Source organism: Amblyomma maculatum, chromosome 3, assembly GCF_055883805.1.
Source record: "Amblyomma maculatum isolate TAMU_Amacu chromosome 3, ASM5588380v1, whole genome shotgun sequence".
In the NCBI taxonomy this organism is placed as follows: Eukaryota; Metazoa; Arthropoda; class Arachnida; order Ixodida; family Ixodidae; genus Amblyomma; species Amblyomma maculatum.
Window position 1 is genome coordinate 214,993,615 of NC_139346.1, and position 20,861 is coordinate 215,014,475.

The window sequence follows — 20,861 nt, forward strand, 5'->3', positions numbered from 1 at the left end:
AAGTGCAATGAGCAGCACTGCGACATAGACAATTATTTACGTGATCGTTTCCTTGCTCAGAACTCATTATCAATATCATTCCTGTGGATGAATTCTTCAGTGTGCAGTTCGGAGAAGGAAGTAATACTCTGCCACACTCAGCCCCATGATATATCCGTACAGCCGGTATAGGTACCCGTATGGCCAGTAACCCTACGTGGCAGCTTGTACTGCTCCATAACTACAGCGCAAAGGACAGGAAAGAGATGAAGGAGGGACACCACACAGCGCTGACAACTACATGCCTAATAAAGTTGTGGAGTTGTGAGTCAGCGCTGTGGAGTGTCCTTCCTTCATCTCTGTCCTGTCGTTTGCGCTGTAGTTATGGGTCATCAAAAACACCAACTCGCCCAACAAATGCTTTTGTCGAGCTTGTAATGCTATATTTCTGAGTCACAATTCTCCTTTCCCACGTCTTTCTGAAAGGCCTTACGCAACTTCTGAATCACGGGTCTTCGCGTTAATGAGCCCTTGCTTCAGCGGCTCAGAGGTCTCGCAACAAGACACATTTGTTAGGTTCCTTTAACCTTACTTTGTTCTCCGCCTTCATGCTCATCAGGGCTCATAATAATTTCGTACGCGCTACAGAAGATGAGAAACAAATTACAAATACATTTTTTTCATTTGGAGTGTACGTAGCTGATTTCAAGGGTCAATTGCAATTCCAGAAAATCAGCTCAATTACGGAAACGTTATCTATTACGGCTGCTTTATTTTCCTTAGAACTGTCATTGCCATAACATAACTTTACTATTGCAGCTTGTTTGATGCTGCTGTATACGACGTTAAATTTCAAGAAAAGTTTGTTCTGCGCTTCCTCGTGAAGGCACATGTCGTTATAATGTAAACACTCTTTCGGTGTATACACGAGCGAGGCCGTAGATCTGTAATGTTGTATTGCTAGTTTCTAACTAATCTATATGAAGCGCCGCGCTTCCTCGTGGTTAGTGCTCTGACAAAGTGCTATATAGTAAAAGAGGACACGGTAAAAAAGTACTCGGCAAGAGAGTTCTTCGCAACATTGCACGCGCTCTGTGCCTTGAATTGCAGCATTGTGCTTCGGAACCATAGCATGTATGGTTTAATTCGTCGGTTAAACCCTGGGGCAGCTTCTTCGACCTGCACAGAAGTGACACGGTCGTGGCCAAAACCTGACCGTGCGCAGTGCTTTTCCATAGCCTTTTCTTTATCGAACACCTCCGCTAGCATCACCTTAGTAGCTGGTTGCCAGTAACTGATTAAAACAAGTAGTTCAATAACCAAAACTGGTACAATTTAGTAAAGTAATCAAATGATAACAAAATTACAAAAATATATCTGAAGACAAGCAACCAATTACTCGTGATGCATTATGTACAGCTCTGACAGAAATCCAGCAAAGAATTGCCATTCATCGGCTCTGTTTCACGTAGGCATGCGTAATCAATAGCAAGTGGGCAAGAGAAATGAAAAAGAAACTATATAAAACTACAAAATAAGGCCTCTGCTCTCATCATTTTGATTGATGTTTGATACACCTAACAAAGTTCTTTCTATCCGCCGTCGTAGATACTTCGAAAACGTATTCTCACGTGCTTAAGGCTGATTCAGGCGGTGGACAATCACTCCGCGGACCGCGTATTACGTGTTCACTCGTTGTGAGGCACGCTGTCGATCGGGGCCTGTCCTATTCTGGATCTGGTCCTACTGTCACCCCCATCAGTTCGGGGCTTAAGAGGCGCGTATTATAGCATAATTATCTGTTATAGTTTGCATCATCCCGAGTGGGCAGAGGTGTTGTTTGCAGCACTACAAAAGGCGTGGGAGGCAGGGCGCCGAGGCTCAGTCAGGATGATGCACACTGTAATAGGTAACTGATCTATTATACACGCCTGTCGCACCGCAAATTGGTGGAGGTGACAGTAGGAGCACAATTATCTACTGTAGTGCGCTGAGGCGACCGGCACGCAAGAGTAGAATTATAGTCTGCATTATTCTGATTGGGGCAGGACCGGGCCAACAGCATGCCTTACATGGTAGTGACGTCTGAACACATAATACGCGGTCTGCCGACCGATCGGTCCGTCGTGTGAGTCATGCACACAAGCACGTTACAAGTTTGCCAATTTCATGATTGAAAAGCCTTGCACTCTTCCACAGACCAAGATGACGATGGTGATGGGAACATAGACAAAACTCACCAGCATGGTGCTCCAAGTTTATTCCGTAAGTGCACAGAGGATTGTCCTTTCAACAATGGCCAATATAGCACAAGAGAAAGTGCGTGCATATAATTACCTCTTCTTTTGAGAAACACTTGCTGTCATTGGCTCCAGTAATATGGTTACTCTGAATCTGAATATTTTGTTTGAAGGTAAATGGTTACATCATGATCATGTGCAGGAAACAGCCGCGAAGTCCGAGACTAAAGATGGGCTAAAAGCTGCATAGCCACGTAGAAACACTGTCATCTATCACACACACACACACACACACACACACACACACACACACACACACACACACACACACACACACACACACACACACACACACACACACACACACACACACACACACACACACACACACACACACACACACACACACACACACACACACACACACACACACACACACACACACACACACACACACACACACACACACACACACACACACACACACACACACACACACACACACACACACACACACACACACACACACACACACACACACACACACACACACACACACACACACACACACACACACACACACACACACACACACACACACACACACACACACACACACACACACACACACACACACACACACACACACACACACACACACACACACACACACACACACACACACACACACACACACACACACACACACACACACACACACACACACACACACACACACACACACACACACACACACACACACACACACACACACACACACACACACACACACACACACACACACACACACACACACACACACACACACACACACACACACACACACACACACACACACACACACACACACACACACACACACACACACACACACACACACACACACACACACACACACACACACACACACACACACACACACACACACACACACACACACACACACACACACACACACACACACACACACACACACACACACACACACACACACACACACACACACACACACACACACACACACACACACACACACACACACACACACACACACACACACACACACACACACACACACACACACACACACACACACACACACACACACACACACACACACACACACACACACACACACACACACATTTATTTATTTATTTATTTATTTACAATACTACCGGTCTTCTTCCAAGACCATAGCAGGGGGCTTTTAGTACAATTCGAGCAGAGAACTTATATACATATCTTTCATAGGCAGCACAACAGGACATAAAATACACGTACGCGAAAAGAGGAAAAATTACGTGTGCTAAAATGACGTACAAAGCAAAAAGATCAGCAATAAAAAACAACTTTCCAATGCAGTGCAAATCACGTAAATCACAAAATTGTACACGTGACCGTTTTCCTATCAACAGGTAGCAGGTGCAGCTCTTGTATCGCTATCATGAATTTATTAAACGCTCTACTTCTGATAGGGATGAAGATAGAGATTGCGCGCTAGTAATGCAATGATCTAAGCGATTCCATTCACTGACGGCGAGGGCAAAGAAAGAATGCTTGAATGTGTCATTGTGACAGATGTACTCGGTTAGTGAGTACAAGTGTCTATGTCGAGATGGTCGGGATTCTGAAAAGGTTATGTATTTTTCCGTCTATTTTGTAGTGGTTATGTAATAACTGAAACAGAATCTTCAGGCGCGCTTGTTTTGCCCTCGATGATAAAGTAGGAAGGCCGCTTGAAGCTGCAAGCAAAGACAGAGAATCGGTGCGATTTGTTATATATTACTAGTAATGCCTTGCGCTGAACGGCTTCTAGCTTTTGTTATGTTTGTTACTGATTGAGACAACCAGACAATATTCGCTTATTCTAAAATTGGCTTCACGAAAGTTGTGTATGCTAGGAGTTTAGTAGCTACTGATGTGAATCTTAGGCGTCCTCGTACAAAGAAAGGTTTTTGCAAAGCAGCTGATGGGATGCTAGTGATATGAGAGCCCCACTTCAGGTCAGATGACCGCGCGATACCTAAATATTTATGGTGCGTAATTTCTGCTAGTGGCGCGCCGTTTATTGTGTACGAAAAGTGCGACGGGTACTTTTTTCCTGTTACGGACACATAGACAGATTTTTGAGTGTTTATTGTCATTTGCCATGTGCTACACCATTCGGTCATTTGTGTGAGGAAACTATTTAGCGACAGGTGATCTTCGTGGGTGTTGATTGCTTTCTAAATGATACAGTCATCTGCAAATAGTTTAATGCTACAGTTAACGTTGTTAGTTATGTCATTGATAAAAAGTAGCAATAACAGTGACCGAAGAACTGATTCCTGGGGCACTCCCGATGTAACGGTTACTGTTTTGGATGGGACATGCTTGAAAAATATCTGCTACACCACTCCGCGCACGTTTTTAAAAACTCTTTGGGGATATTATCAGGTCCGGTCGCCTTTTTAGGATTCAGTCTGAGAAGAATGTTAATATACCGTCATATGGCAGCTGGGCTACAACCCTCTTACGCTACCTTTGCGACCTCCAGACTGCCAGAATATATATATATATATATATATATATATATATATATATAGGTCGAGACGGCAAGGCAAGGGATGCCGTGTCTGGCGTTTTACTCCGATGACAAAACCCAGGCGCGCGCCGGAGCCGGCGCCGCGGGACGATGATGATGGTATGTGCAAATGAAAGAGGAAGATCATGGCATGTACAAATTAAAGAACGTTCACAGAAGGCTCACTATATATATATATATATATATATATATATATATATATATATCCGCCATGGGACCGATGGCTCGAGGTTACGTCGGGCGGTTGGGCGGGGGTTGCGTGTACATGTCCGGTTCTTTTGGGTCCTTCATATATATATATATATATATATATATATATATATATATATATATATATATATATATATATATATATATATATATATATATATATATATATATATATATATATATATATATATATATATATATATATATATATATATTCTAGCAGTCTGCAGGTCGCAAAGGTAGCGTAAGAGGGTTGTAGCCCAGCTGCCACCCTCCCTAATGATCACGTGCTACGTGACGCTCGCGATATAACAGGATGTTTCACATTCGCCGCTAGGGATGAGGATGGCGCTGGTGCACGCTCACAGGTTTCGGTTAGTCAACATATGTATCCAAGAAAGCGGAAGGTTAGACAGCCGACGATGTACTGAAGAGGAAAAAGAGAATGAAAGTGCCGGCAGCGGCTAGAACTTTCCTTTTTAGCTTGCACACTGTAACTTTGCCAGTAAAATTTTTTTTTTCAAGAAAAAGGTTTATTTCTTCCGTGGGGAGCACATTGCTTAATTTGTAAACAGCCAGAAACGATAGATAATGTATTTCTCAGGTCGCGGGGAAGGCATCCCTCCAGGCAGTGGTAGAGGTAGAAAACGTTATCGCTTTGAGCGCACAGTTCAATGAGTCTGTAGTTGAACTTCATGGTGCATTGATTAAATTTGTCTACCATTAGCCAATTTCCGGAACACCGTCGGCAGTTAGGAGCCCGCGGTAGTACCAAAGTGGCATATACTGCCTTGATTTCATGCCTTTCGGTGCGATGAGCTTCAGCACATCCGCGTAGCGAGTGAGGACAGTGTCAATACTTGTACGGACATTTTCATCAAACCCGCCGATAGAGGTGGACGTATCATTATTTTAGACAAAGATGATTACATTCAGGAAGGCAACCGCCAACTCAACAACCCGAAATTATATAACAATCTCTCATCAGACCCCACCGCTACAAACAAAAACATCATAGCAAAAGCTCGCAGTAAACTCGCGTTACCACCACGAGTTAGTTAGGCGCTGCTGCCAAAAAAAGGCCTCTGCGGGACGCTTCTACATGCTCCCTAAAATACACAAAGTAAATCATCCAGGGCGACCTATTGTTTCTTGTATTGGCACACCAACAGAACCTATCTCAGATTACATTGATTCCCTCATTAAATATATACCACCGAAACATCCCTTCTACGTGCGCGATACTAATCATTTACTAAAAGAATTATCCCATGTCACCTTCCTTCGTGGAGCTTTCCTAGTTGCCCTAGACGTGGTATCGCTTTACACTAACATCGCAAAGGACGACGGAATCCAGGTCAGGGTCGGAGAATATAACAAATATAAAATTCCCGACTCTCCTAGTGAAAGTGCCATCAAGACATTTACCAATTTGGCTCTTAAACTTAACTCTTTTGAATTCAACAACTCATATTATCTCCTAACAAGCAGTACAGCTATGGGCACAAAAATGGCACCAAATTACGCCAACATTTCATGAACAATATTGAATCAGACTTCATCTCTTCATATTCAACCAAACCATCTTTTTACAGACGCTTTTTAGATGGCATGTTCATAATTTGGACAGAAGCTGAGGACGAACTCACTCAGTTTATCACCTCATTTTATAGCGCGCATCAAAATATTTATTTCACGCACACTTACTCTACTAATGAAATTGCTTTTCTAGATGTGCCTGCGTGAATAGATGGATCTAAATGGGGAAAAACTCGTGCTCGCTTCAATATCGACCTTTGAACTGCTTTTTTTCGCATCACACTATTTCCGACTGCTATATGAATCTAAGGTCCACTGAAGATTCCAAATTCCCGCTATAATTATTGACTGTTCAGTACCAAGAGGCATATGGTGGCATCCTAGCATCCGAGAAGCATTCGCCCAGATTTGCCGAGCTCCTACACGCACCACCCCCCCCCCCCCCCCCTCTTTTCTCCCATGCCGGCTGCGATTATATTTTTTATTATTAATTTCAGCACACCTCATCTGCGTCACCAACAGGAGTCCCAACTACGACAAAAAAGGGGATGTACCTTACACGCCATGCGAATTTGTAATATACTACCCAGAAGTCGCCAAATTCGATGCAAGTACGTAGAAATTTGTGCTGTAGGCCTCGGTGCATTACACTTACTATTAAGAGCAGTGCCGACTGCTGATATTAAGGCGACGAAACAATACGTAAAGGGAGCTCTTGTTAAACTTCGTGTTGTCGTTTTTATTGTATAGGCGGCCGTTAACAGCTAAAATGCCTTGCTGCAAGCTGTATACACTAATGGGGTCTATTGCTGGATGTTACAATGGTCACATGCGACTTAAAATTGCATACGACTTAAAAAGTACTAATTGTATCGGCGGCAGCTTTTCGATGGAGGCGAAAAGCAAGGCGCCCGTGTACTGTGCGATGTTAGTGCACGTTAAAGAACCCCAGGTGGTCTAAATTTTCGGAGTCCTCCACTACGGCGTCTCTCATAGCCTGAGTTGCTTTGGGACGTTAAACCCCACAAACCACCACCACTAATTGTACAGTATATATCCTATCACGAAGGGATGTGCTTTAGTTTTAATTTATCACTGAAACAAACGGCTTCGAGGCGGGGACTCCAGCTGAACACGATAAGGCACCTATGCATCTCTTGCGAATCCTTGGTTGCGAGTAATTTCAGGCACGCTTTATATTGATTTCAATGAGTTCTCACTTGCACATATTTAATTCTTCAGAAGTTTCGTACGACGTCCGTGGCGTGGAAGTTATTGCCGGCTTCAACACGAAAGAACCGAAAAAAGCAGATTACCAGAAACTGAGCTCGTGGGTTGGCATCAGGTACGCGATATTAGACCTCACAATCGCCAACGACTTCTCCGACGTCGACACGAAGACGAAAGAAATCCAGGTTCGTGCAAATTGAAGTCCACTTTATTGTTGGCTTCAGAGGTTGAAGAGAATTTGAGAATTTCCTTTTTTTTGTGCGTGTTCAGCTTTATCGCTTGCTTCATTTTTCCTTGTGCACAAGTTTGCACCTTTCCACGTCACGTGTTTTTCATCGAAAAAAAAAACGAGCGTTCGTACTTTAAAGCACTAGTCCGCTGGTTCATAGCCTAGCAAAATTGTCTAATTAGCCCTTGTAACAATATCACGATTTCTTTTTCAGAAAAGCCAGACCAACAAAGGCTCCAGTGTTGCACGTTACGGTTCATGCTCGTATTTGTTTAAGCGACGTTTGCCCGTTGTGTTGTCTTTTTTGTTGTCTGTTGTGTCTTTGTGTTGTTTGTTCTGTTTTCTGTTGTGTTTATGCACCTAAATAACTACGACCAACGAGCACCTCACTTTCGCTTCAGTTTTTTGTTTGTTAGCTTGCGAGGCTGCCGGTCCTAAGAGACTTGAAATCAATAGTATAGCGCACAGCTTCCGCCTTCCCATGTTGATCACGTTCCATGTGACTTTCGCGGTAACACAGGACGTTTTACGTCCACCGCAATGCAAGAGGGTGACGCTGAGGAGCACTCTCAAGGTTCGGTAATAAGCAGCATTAATACTCAAGCAAGTGTGTAATAATGCTGCTTTGCTTCTACTTTTCCTTCTACTTTGTATCTCCTTATTGTTAATCCTCAACTCATTACAGTACTAATTCAGGTCAATCGTGAAAGTACAAATTTTAAAATCCTCTAAACTTTCTAGGCCTCGCCAACTGTTGGCTTCTTTCCTAGGACCAACTAAATACGTCTAACACTTTTCCAAACTCTATACAAATGCCTCGATGTTAAACGACTAAGTAAACCCATCTCAGACCATAACATTGATTCTGCGCGTCTTAATTGGTTGAAGCGGACTTAAACCTCAGCTGACCTTCAGGAAAGTTCAAGCACGAACATGACTGAAAATAATGGCAACGGTATCCAGCATCGCAGATATCACCTTTTCCACATGACTGGGTAGGTCGCTGTGGAAAAAAAAAATCATTTCAAACTGTAGCAGTGCTCAAGGTGCTTGCGGTCTTACCAAAAATTTCAAGAGACATCTAATGACAAGGCGACGTGGCAAGGCAATTGTCTTCTTTCTTTTTTTCACCTAGCACTAACTTAAAATTTATTAAGTTGCTTGCACGCAAAGTAGTATGAATCGAAAATGTTAGCGCGAGAGCGCTTATACTGCCCACCACGATATATCAGCATCTATGTCATTTACTTGTTTATTTGGCATGAGTTAATGGAGGCGAACCTTGTTGTCATGGTACAAACAAGAGAACAGTTATTGTGAAAAGGTTTGTGTACGTTTTATGCGAAATTATTTGGAAGTCGCCCCCTTCAGCGTCTCTCTGTCCCTTTTGCTAAATAAAAATCTGAAAACTGCAGTTAATTATTGTTCTGGTTATTCGGATTTTCCTTTCCCACCTCAAACGAAATGGACCCTGATTCGTAGCGCATGACCCTGCTTACTTTTCAAGGATGCCTTCAGTAACATCAGAAAGAGCTACCGAAAGCCCGTAGTAGCTTTCCTAGGCATCAAGGTGCAACCTAAGGATGCCGACGCCACAAAGGAGAATGGAGAGAAGATCGCAAGCATCGCTAAGTAAGTGTTTAAATTGGCTACACTAGACGGTCCTGTTTCAGTGACTGTCATTTCTCGGTTAGTTTTACTTGAAAAAAATATTACCGGGCGTTTGCCCAAAGACTGCGACAAGAAATGGGCTCCGATCAGTTCAATAGGAACAAATTCGCTGCGCATTACGGAATTACTGCTGTGTGAATGAGAAATATGCGGAACGACTCAAGGACGTTCTGCGTTCGCGCGAACTCACAGCTGCTTGTGGCGTCACCATGTCACCACCCCTGTTTAAAGCGAGCGCCACCTCTTGGGAACACCTGTAGAGTATTGTGGTCGTAAATTAGGCTTTAATTGCGCATGCGCCGCCAGGTGTCCTAACCTCCTGCAGGCATAATTGGTAGCGACAAAAAGTTTCCTACCCAAGAAGTGAAGTCCCTGCACGTCCGATACCGTCCTCGAATACACACTGCATGGCTTCTCCAAATCCCGGAACAAGGTTTAAAACGTGCAATTTGTTTTAATGCGACAGTCTTGAAGGTCCCATTCTCCAGAAAATCAGAGATCGATGTTTTCGGCGTTGTGAGCTAAAAATCACGGGCAGCCCTCTGGCAGGTGGCATGTTGGCAGGTGACAAATAACGCCTGGCAGAGAATGATTGTCGGGTTGAGTGACGTCAGGACAGTACATGACATGGCCGAGCTAGCAAGGACTTTAAAATCAGGTAGCTTTTTTACATGAAATGTTGAGATGATAATTGAGCTGTCCATGACCTTTAATCCCGATTCACATGAATCCTAGGACAAATAGGGAAGTTCGTACGACTTGGTTTAATAAAGCCGGGCTCAATATCTGTAGTAAAACTTTTTTGTTGGGCTAGTTGGTTCATTAGGATATAAGAAATTCAGTAAAAATGAAGTAGCCCAAAGGCGAAAAGAAGGGACATAGCGAGGTCCTGGGATAGCCTAGGTAACGTTTATTTACGTCTTTGCTGGTTTTCACGCGCAGTGCTTTAGTGGATGTCCTTGCATTCCGTTACAATGACAGGTGATCTCTACCTAGTACACATAACTTCTACAATATCTTCTTCGAATCCACTAGGTATCTCCCCCCACTTATCTCCCCCCACTTCTTCAGCTAAACTACCCTGTCACTGTCCGACATCAGTCTCTTGCCCTACCTTGATCAAAGCTCAACCCACGCATGCAATCCTGACATTTCTAAACATGACAGATATCCATGCAGCTTCTTTCGGCAGGCATGAAGACCTCATAACGGAGCAGTTGATCATATTGATAAACAACCGAGAAACAATGCCAAATCGAAAAGCTTTAGACCGTCAAGGATAGGTCTTCGGAATACTACAGGAATGATGGGATACTAAACTTCAGTAAGTCTGAGAAGGCATCGAGTACGCTATGGGTTCGTGCTCACGCTGATGCACGATGGAATTTATTACATGATTGCGGCTGCTGCTGACAAGAACTTCCGAGTGGGCCCTTGGTGCCTGCGGAAAATTTATTTTCTGTAAGGTTTGGAGCAACTTATTCGTAAATTTGTAAAGAAATTGAAAATTCGTACATTTTAAGGAAACCCCCGAAGAGTTGGAAAGCATGTTGCTGTTATCCTACCGTGGGATAGGAACACAACTGTTTTTGGAAACAAAATCACCTGCACATTTGCTTCGTATCAGACTTTCTGTAGGCACGGTATGGTTCTTGACAACCTCGTATATTTATACTAGCATTGCTATTTCATTCCTATGATCTTACATGGAGTGCCTGCAGTAATTTATTTGTACTCTAAAAGCATTGCTTGTTTACTGAATCTGTTCCTTTTGTTTCCATGTTATTTTGGAGCTGCGCCAAAAACGCTTTCCACAGCCTCAAATTTTTTTTTTTTTTTTTTACAGAGGCGCTATAATAATTTTTCAAACACACAAGCCGCCAGTTGACTCCTGTATAATCGGCATCAACGAACTTATGATAACGAAGGTAAGCACAGCGCTTAATAGGTCATAATATTGTAAAAAGACAACCGACATGCTGGTACAAAAATTGGCGGAAGTTATTTCTGTTGAACCGACTATAGAGCGAAATAATGAATTTTTTTTTCTGTTTACCTGCTTGAACTCTGTGTAATCACCGTCCTTTACACTATACTTACACAAACGTTCTGGGGCTATGGGCCTGGTGCACTGCAGCTTCAGCGGTAGATGGGGTGTCACCTGGGAGCCACCACATCAAATAGGGAAGGCTTAACCGTAGCCTTCCCCCCGTAGCTTAACAGCGCGCTTGTTCGCTGAGACCACTAGTTTAACCCCACTTGTAGCCCCATCTGTGAGCCACTGCGTCAAATGGTGCAAGTATACCCCTAGCCAAGCTTTGTTATTAGTATTTAAAATGCCCCGCTATTGACCCTGAGAACCCGGGTTCGAACCCGACCTGTTCGAATCCGCACGTAAAAGACAATAATTCATTTTACTTTGATTCATTTAATAAGTAAGTTCTCCACGAGTTTAAAAGCATTATCTTTGCTATTTTAGTCATCGCAGCATCAGAGCGGCCGTAGCTCACCGCCCTGAAAACGGACAGTGTTCAGAGATATACAATAGTGTTGATGTTTACTTGCTGACGTGGTGCACACTGCGCGCTCGCATTGTCTCGGGGCGTCCGATAAATCGCAACACCAGAGCTGAAACGCCTCCACTATGCTAAATGTCTCTAAAATTTTGAGAGGTCCTGTCGTTGTTGTTGAAGCCAATGGAGACTCGGCTAGCCATGAAATTTTTCTCACTGACCGCTGCCAACACTTTTATGAACTTTCTTCTTTATACACAACTTATATAACGAAATAAGACACCAACAAGAAAATATACAATAAAAGGTTTCTGTGACACCATTATTCCTAGTATTCTGCTTCACTAACGGCTGCTTCTGGAGAATTCAGAATTAGGACGCATTTTTTAGCAATAAAGCTTCAAATAATTTTCGAACTTACATGCAATAGCCAACCTGGGTAAAGATATTGTTGCTTGTCTTGTAAAATTTGCTCCTTAATGGGGTGTGCAAGCTCATACAGCAATTTAAACGCTTGGGCATGTTGGCTAGACATTATCGGTGCAGCGCGTACGTCAAAGACAAGAGGGGACACAGACATAGCGCTGTGTTTGTGTATGTGTGACTCCTCTTGTCGTCGAATGCGCGGCACCGATAATCTCATACAGCTGCCATATACTGCATACGGGTAAAAAAAAAAAACGGATGCGCAATCAATTGTAGCGTGTAATTCTCAAGTAAGCCGGTTTAATTATACTCATTCACAATTTTTTTTTCTGACTCCAGAAAAATTACGAAAGACTGGCCGAAGGTATAAATAGCTCTGTGGCCATCTCCACAACTATTGGAGTAGTGCAGTTTGATCCCAAAGACACGCACAAGACGAACATAGGAGACGTTTGCAGGAGAAGCAGAGTGCTGCGACGTTCAAGCGATGTACGTATCAATAATCTGTCAATTTTCGGGCCATGATGCTTAAACTTAAGTCGCACTCATGGACGCCACAGAGCCGGCAACCAGTTCTTCAATGTGTCAGCTGTAACATTCTGTTCTATTTTTCTTGCTTTAAAAATAAAAGGCGTCAGTTGCGCTGTTTACGGCATTCCCAAGAATGCCAGCGTTGTGTACACATTTGTATTGTGTTCTGTGTACAAAAAATGTATGTTGGCCATGGTAAAGCTATGGTAGGCCATGTGGCTAGATCTGTGGGCATTATATATATATATATATATATATATATATATATATATATATATATATATATATATATATATATATATATATATATATATATATATATTGTAAGGAAGAAGATTATACAGCGCCGACGCTAACGACGATGAAGACGCCGATCAGCTGGCGCTCGCACTGAGAGCTCGGACCGTCTTGTTCGGAAGATATTGTGCTTCACTCTACGATCGTCTTGCGTCACCGGTCGCCGTCTCCAGTCCTCCGAATAACCCCCAATAAACCCGTCTTCAATATATATATATATATATATATATATGAGAGAAAGTGTCATCTCGCTTCCCATCGCTGCATTTTCTCTCCTTACATAACTCTGTTGGAGGGATCGTATCCTAAACGCCTTCTAGCTTTTTGCATCTCTAACCGGATTTCTGTTTCCGCTAACGAGGTAAATATTTGCCTGAAAAGGGTGACGATATGCTATATCTCCAACCACAGCCTGTAGGGCATTCGACTTGTAAACCCAAAGGACGGGGGTGCAGCACAGGCCGCGGAGGCCGCTTTTTGATGAACGCGAGAAGCCTGGCGGCCATGGCGATGCCGGAGCACGTTTTTAAAGAACCCCAGGTCGTCGAAATTTCCTGAGCCCTCCACTGTGGCGTCCCTGATAGTCCCGAACCAAACCACCGAACTAAACCAAACCATTTTCTGCAGCGAATAGGGACACCCTAAACACAATGTTTCGTAAGGCAACGAAGCTAGCACTGGGCATGCCCATATACTCATCCACGCAAAGACTGCTAAACATGGGCGCCTGCAATACGGTGGAGGAGCTCATTGAAGCCCACCTATCAAATCAGAGAATCCGGCTTAGTCACACGAAACACAGACGAACCATCCTACGCAAGATAGAATGGCAGATTAAGCCAGTACCCCTCAAGGAAGCCCTTCCGGAATACTGGGAGACGACCATTCAGACCAAACCCCTTCCCCGAAGCATGACGCCTGGCAAAGACGACGAGAGGCGCACCGCGCGGGCCAAAGTCACATCCTGGAAGCTGGAAGAAACCCCAGGGTCCTCTACGCGGACGCCTCGCTCCGAAAACACAGTTACCGTTCAGCGGTGGTGGTTACGTCAAAAGACAGGCTGATCGTCAACGAGTTCATAAAAACAGTAATATACGTGCGCAAAAGACGAGACAAAGAGAAGACTTCTCCTCTTTGTCTCACCGTTTTGCGCATGTATATTACTGTCCATCATGGTTCACCAACTCGCCCAATCAGCCGTTCTTCTACAGCTCATAAAAACAACAGATCCCACAGCTGCCGAAGAAGCGGCCGTGGCCCTCGCACTCGCACAGCCGAGCGTGGACACCGTGGTCACCGACTCAAAGACAGCCTACAGAAGCTTCCGCAGGGAGGCAATCTCCTCCGCGCCATTCCATCCAAGTGCAAGCCTCCGGGCAGAGCCATAGAGCTATTTTTGATCCCGGGTCACTCGCAGGTAGCAGACAACACCTTCACAGACTACCGAGAAATGTCAATCCGGGGCGAGCACGAGCCGGAAGAGCTACCGCTTGCGGTTACCAGCTTTCTGGAGATTACCCGAATGTACCGAGAGGAATTGCCAGAACCGCACCCTAAACTCACCAGGCAACAACAGACGATCCTGCGTCGAGCGCAGGCGAGATCGCTTGCGCATCCCGTACTGATGAACCGCATGTACACTGCGGAACACTATATTCTCTGTCCTTTTTGCAAAAAAGAAAAGGGCACCCTGCTGCACGTTTGGGCAGAATGAGCAAACCGCAAGGCCCCTCCTTCTCCAATTCCCGCCAATACCCCCAATCCCCAACTCCTTGAGCGATGGGAGACCTTACTATCCATCCCCGCCCTATCGATTCAGCTCGGACTGTCGGACAGGGGTGAGGGGCTGCTGGGAGCATATGGGTCCCGCAACTAGGGAACCATCCCGTCTGGTGCAAGCATGCACCACCGAATTATTTCGGGCCTAATAAATCTTGATTCTTCCTCCTCTTCACTAATTTTAAGGGTTTTAATATTGTGCAGCCAAGCAAGAAATTGCGAGAATTGAAAAATATTTCTGATAGACTTGTCGACATTAAGACAAGATGTGGTGACAGTAACTCCTTCACACAGCCACAGACCCACAGCCAAGCCTCCTCCACCCTCCTTCCACCCGCGTTCAGGCCCAACTCGACTACATATGTGTCTCTTAATTAGAAGAGCTATCGGGAAGACAGTGTGCATGGGTAGGAGGGGATTGCGAAAATATTCATTTATCATGTGAGACAGCTACGGGGACGCTGATCCCTCTTTTTCAGGGAAGTTTGAATGGGCGGGTTTCAAGTCCTCTGCTTGAAATTTAGTCGGTCGACAACTATTCTTTCGTAGAAAATGCACGCGAAATCGACAGAGGCGTAAATAGTGCATGACTATACAGCTTTATTACGTCTGCTTTCTGCCTCATGTCCTCTGCTGAATTTCGTTAAAAAATACTAGGCAGCAAATATTTTGAGGAACATCAACTTCAAAGTGCAGGGATAGGGGCTGCCAAGAAGCTGCTCTAAACTAAGGAGATCCGACCGCGAGGAAAATTTCATTTTCAGTGCGTAGCTGCATTATTGCTCGGTGCACCGACGTCGTATAAGTGGAGAGCAGTGCGGTCTGCACATATTTCTTTCTGTGAATGTCAAACACGCCTTATCCACAGCGAAACATTGGCGCTTCCGTACTGCCGCATTGAACGGAAGCGATATTCCCATCACGCACTTGTACTTGTGTTTTCTGAGCTTGATGCTCCAAGGAGCTGTAGAACGGGATACAATAGTGCCGCGAGACCTTCAAAACTGTATTTGTTGTTTTTTAACAGCCGCCGGCATGCGGGCGTATCACTGTGATCCTGGCACGCGTATCAATTCTGTATCCCGTGTTTGTTGATGCGCGTTGTCGTGATACCACACGTTATCATTTTCTTTGTCTCGAAAGATGAGCCAAAGTCTGTCTCGAAGATTTCGATCACTTGCGTATGTTCCTACAATGTTCCAGGTTGTGCTAGTAGCAGTTAGCGACGTTATCTAGATTGTTCTGAGCAGCCTTTAATTGAGCGTTGACGAGTGTGACGAGCATTCTTTGTTCGACGATCGACGAGCACGTTTGTTGCTATCGCCGCCGCCGAGTTGTTTAGTTCCTTTGCGGGCGCAAGTAAGCTCAATAAAGTGTTTCTTCAGTGCAATCACCGACTCCTCATTTGTGTCATCGACCCTGGTCACCACCACGTGACAATAGGAATAATATTTAAAGTCATGACTTAGGGAGCGGGGATAAAAACTAGAAAGACAAAAATTTTCTTTATATCCCGCACACAAACATTCACGGACAGACAGAGCGTGTCCTGTCAATTAATGAAAAGCTACAAAACTTCTGACCTTTCGGGAACAGTTTTTTAACAGAATCTGCTATGCGCACTGAGTGTGACAAATTCTGTGGATGGAAAAGTAGAGACAAGCGTTGGCTGTTATGAACACTAACATCCGGGGGCGATCCAGTTATTTTTCCGTCTTATGTCACTGTTTCGAGAGAAAACACATTCGTCAATGAATTTTTAAGGACGGTGCTGCTTAGAAGTGCTGATTATTCCACGCCTTTAAAGAGGCAATCAGTTTTCTAGCTCGAAACAAAATCCTAATGTTCTCTAGGCATGCATTACCTTTTGTACAAGGTGTTAAAATAGTTACGTGTTGCAACATCTAAGCACTAGAAGGATAGTGAAATATATTATTACGTGGCAAAAAATCCTGCCAGAGTCTGTGCTGCATGCTGCCAGGTTGTATACATTCAAAAGCATTGCTTTGTCTAATCAAAGGTATGATTATGTAACCTGACGAGAAAATTCGGCTGAAGTCGTTCTATTTACTGTCGTTGAATGATTATGATGTTCTTAATATAATGAACGACCTTACTCTAAGCAAGGGTTTCAGACACACGACAGGGTTCCTCTAGGGATGATGGGAGGGCGGTGAAGGTATACGGAGCCAGGTGACACTTCTGTAGGTTGTATGTTGGGTAGGGATCAATGCAGGTCTAAACGATAGTTATTGGGGGAGTGCAGCCCTAAATTTGATGAGGGGAATGGTGATAGGAGAGGGGGAGGGGGTAACGTGGCCGGGCTTCTTGAGGACGGCTGGGTTTCCATTTGTGATTCTAAATTTGATTTAGCCATCGCTTATTTGTGCCTCTTCTGCGTGAAAGGAATAGAAGCCTGTTGATGAGCTTCTGAAGCGTAGTGTTCGGCGGTTGATGTCCCTGGAAAATTAAGGTGGGTGGCGGTGGGTGAAGGTGGGGTGTGTGGGTGGACAGAGGACGCCTGCAGGTAAATGGGCAGCCCCCTAATTAGGGTTCTGAGGTGTGTAGATGGCGTGTGGGCGGTGTATCTCAAGGGTGCATGCTTCAGTCACTAAGGTATCACACAGACAACGCTGGGATATCTGCCAGGGGCGACTGGTGTTCCCCCAGCACTCCTGTCGCAGTAAGGCAAAAAATCCTTTGTGGCTACAGCACACTCACACAAAGGCTATGAACTCGCAGTTCTGCACAAAGCGGATTAACTCGCCTGTTCTTTTCTTCTTTTACTAAAGATATGCAAAGACCTGTCTTTCAACGATAACACCGGCTACGCCATCAAAGATGGCATAGTCTCCATGTGCAACACTAATGCTACTGCACACGCGCTGGTAAGTACAGCTGTCTCCGATGGCATACGGCAAGTTATAGGGCCAGTTTAGATTTGTGAAAGAACGAGCGGACGCGCATAGCAGTTGCTACGTTCGCACTGGGGAAATACTTGGCTGACAATTGTTTATTTATTAAAATAAATAAGTTAACTTTATAACATTTACTATCATAACCCTGCTTTTCGCGGTATCTGCATCCAGCCAGCTCTGTTTATTTCCTCTCACCGCGATTAGGCGCACAATATCAGCATACCACACTGCCAAACGTCAACACGACTACACTCATTCTTTATTCAGACAGGTAATGACTGGAATAACCTACCTTCAACCTGTGCGTCTATAAAAGACAGAATATTTCAAAAACGCGATAACTAAAGTATTACTCTAGTGTCTACCCTTGATTTTATTTTCGTTTACGAGTTCTGATTTTTCTGTTGCTTGATTTCGTTCTTTGCAGCCTATTGCACCTCTTTTCTTGCGTTTATTGCTGGTGTGATCTTTCTGTTGTTTTAATTTTGTTCTTTGCAAACCAAACGATATTTTTCTTGTTGTTCTCATCGTTTTCTCTTATTGTTGTAAATGTTTGAATCTCCTCATTGAAATGTGTATCTTTATATACACATAGCGGATAAGTAAAGAAATAAATAAATAAGCAAACAAACACCTGCAATAGCATTTTTCTTAAATGTCGTAGTGCAACGCAGAGAACTACAACTTTAACCTCACAATTTTCAGCTCTTGTTTATCTCACGCGATCTGTGATTTAGCATTTCGCACCATGCTATGTATATTCAGGTAAGCGCAGTGAGGTATGGAAAGGGAAGCTCGTTGAACATTGACAGGCAGAGAGAAGAGTCGATTATGAAAACGTGAGTTAAAGGAATGCCAGTTCATATTCAAGGGGCATCGCAAGAAGGGTGTGTAATGCGAAGGCGATTTCATTTAGATTACGGAGTCAATTCCGGAAGCAGGTCAAGCGCAGGAGTTGGCATCAGGGTGTCAGGTTGACAGATGAGATTAGGAACGTTGCAGGGATGCAGCACAGGATCGATTCGATACGAGGGATAAGAAAAGAAGTCTGTTTTGCGGTGTAGGCAATCGTGACGACATGTTGATGGCGGGGCATGCGAAAGCATTGGACTGCGCGCATCTATAAAATGCAAAGAAATGAACGCCTGACGATAACAGAGCGACAGGGGGTAAAATTGAAGTTCCCATAACATTTGGTCGTAAATATAGATGCACATTTAAGATGTCAGTAACAGTGATACTTTTGCCACCGGAATATAGACTGTCGATAACTTAAAATAATAGGAGGTGTTTTATAAATTCAAAATCAATGCAGGAATAGTTATAAGTTAAAATTGTAGAATAAATAACATAACGTCGCTCTTTCATCCTGTAATATGCATAGTGTTGTTCTAAGTTCTATCGATGCGTATAGTTGTCTCTCGCCACGTTCGATATTCCATAATATCCCATGTAATATCATTTTTCTGAGCTTGAAGAAAGTCGTTTCATTTGTTAATACTTTCTTTGCAATGTCTTCGCCTTGAAAGCACACATATAAACTAATGGCATAACTCTTTTCCCCATGCAGTTTGTTTCCGCAGAAAACGGAGACCCGTCTACTGCTTGGAGGTTCAACATCGCCTTCTTCGATATAGAACTGTATACGCCCAGCAATGACACGCTCTGTCCGAAGCTTGATTTGAGAACCTTCTATAGAAAAGGGCCAAGGCAGTTGACGAGGAAAGCCAAGGCTTGACGCCTGGCATCAATAAACTTAATTATTCACTTGCGGAAGATTGCACATGAAACATCGGCCACTAAAAATGCCACGGATAATAATATATCGGCGACTCCGACTACAGCGTAAAAAGACTGCGAACGTCGACAAGCACATATGAAGTGAAGTACCCTGGGCATCACCATGATAGTGACAAGTATTATTGTAGGTCGAATAAGTCACCAACAGCGTTGTAAAGTGTGTTCATCGCTTGATATCGACCTGCTTGTGTTACAATGTTCACCTAATGTCAACATTTTACAAATGTCCATATGTGTAGAAATAAATAGCAGCACGTTCGATGATGATGAGGAACAAGGAGGGGGGGGGGGGGGGGGGGGTTAAAAACTTTCCCTTCTGGACAGGCTCTTTATACCAGTCTATAGAAAGGCGAACAGTAATAAAATTGAGGGTGTCAGCAACTTCCGTAAAAAAAATCCCTAAAGAGTCTCCTCAGGTACACGACCAGATAGGTGTGGAAAGTGCAAACTTTAGTCCCTAATAAGCGAAGCTATTACGGCCGATTTGAAAATAAAATCAAGTGAAACAAGTTAATGCGCGAAGAAGTGAGCAAAGCATATTCCATCAGACTCCGTAGGCAAAAATTTTCCTTCACTAACTGCACACCAAGCTGCTAAAACGAACCAGGGCAAACGCAGAGATGTATCCTTATTAACAAACTGGACAGGAAAACGCATAATAAAGGCGCAAAAACAGGCTTCAAATGACGAATCCATCTAACAATTTAATAAACGACTATCTAGCTCTTCATGGTTCTTCCGGCTTTAAGAGATGGATTTGCTAACGGAAAATAATTCATAAAATTTTGTGACTGTAAATAAAAACTGGTGACATATTTACGGGTTGCCACCTTTTTAAACCCCATTGCTTCTAAAACGAGTACGAAGCTCTAAATCTGTAGAATATAAGCT

The 20,861-nt window shown here is 43.8% G+C and overlaps 1 protein-coding gene across 1 annotated transcript in view; it reads left to right on the forward strand.

Annotated features, from left to right (window-relative positions):
• Positions 1-19,908, forward strand: part of LOC146197684 (uncharacterized) — a 28,655-nt gene extending 8,747 nt beyond the window's left edge. The window contains exons 4-11 of the mRNA XM_084597226.1: positions 2,179-2,244; positions 7,074-7,187; positions 7,819-7,991; positions 9,543-9,667; positions 11,553-11,634; positions 12,985-13,134; positions 18,045-18,140; positions 19,741-19,908. Of these exons, the coding sequence (XP_084453352.1) occupies positions 2,179-2,244; positions 7,074-7,187; positions 7,819-7,991; positions 9,543-9,667; positions 11,553-11,634; positions 12,985-13,134; positions 18,045-18,140; positions 19,741-19,908 (974 nt within the window). The remainder of the gene's footprint in view (positions 1-2,178; positions 2,245-7,073; positions 7,188-7,818; positions 7,992-9,542; positions 9,668-11,552; positions 11,635-12,984; positions 13,135-18,044; positions 18,141-19,740) is intronic.
• Positions 19,909-20,861: the final 953 nt, after the last annotated feature.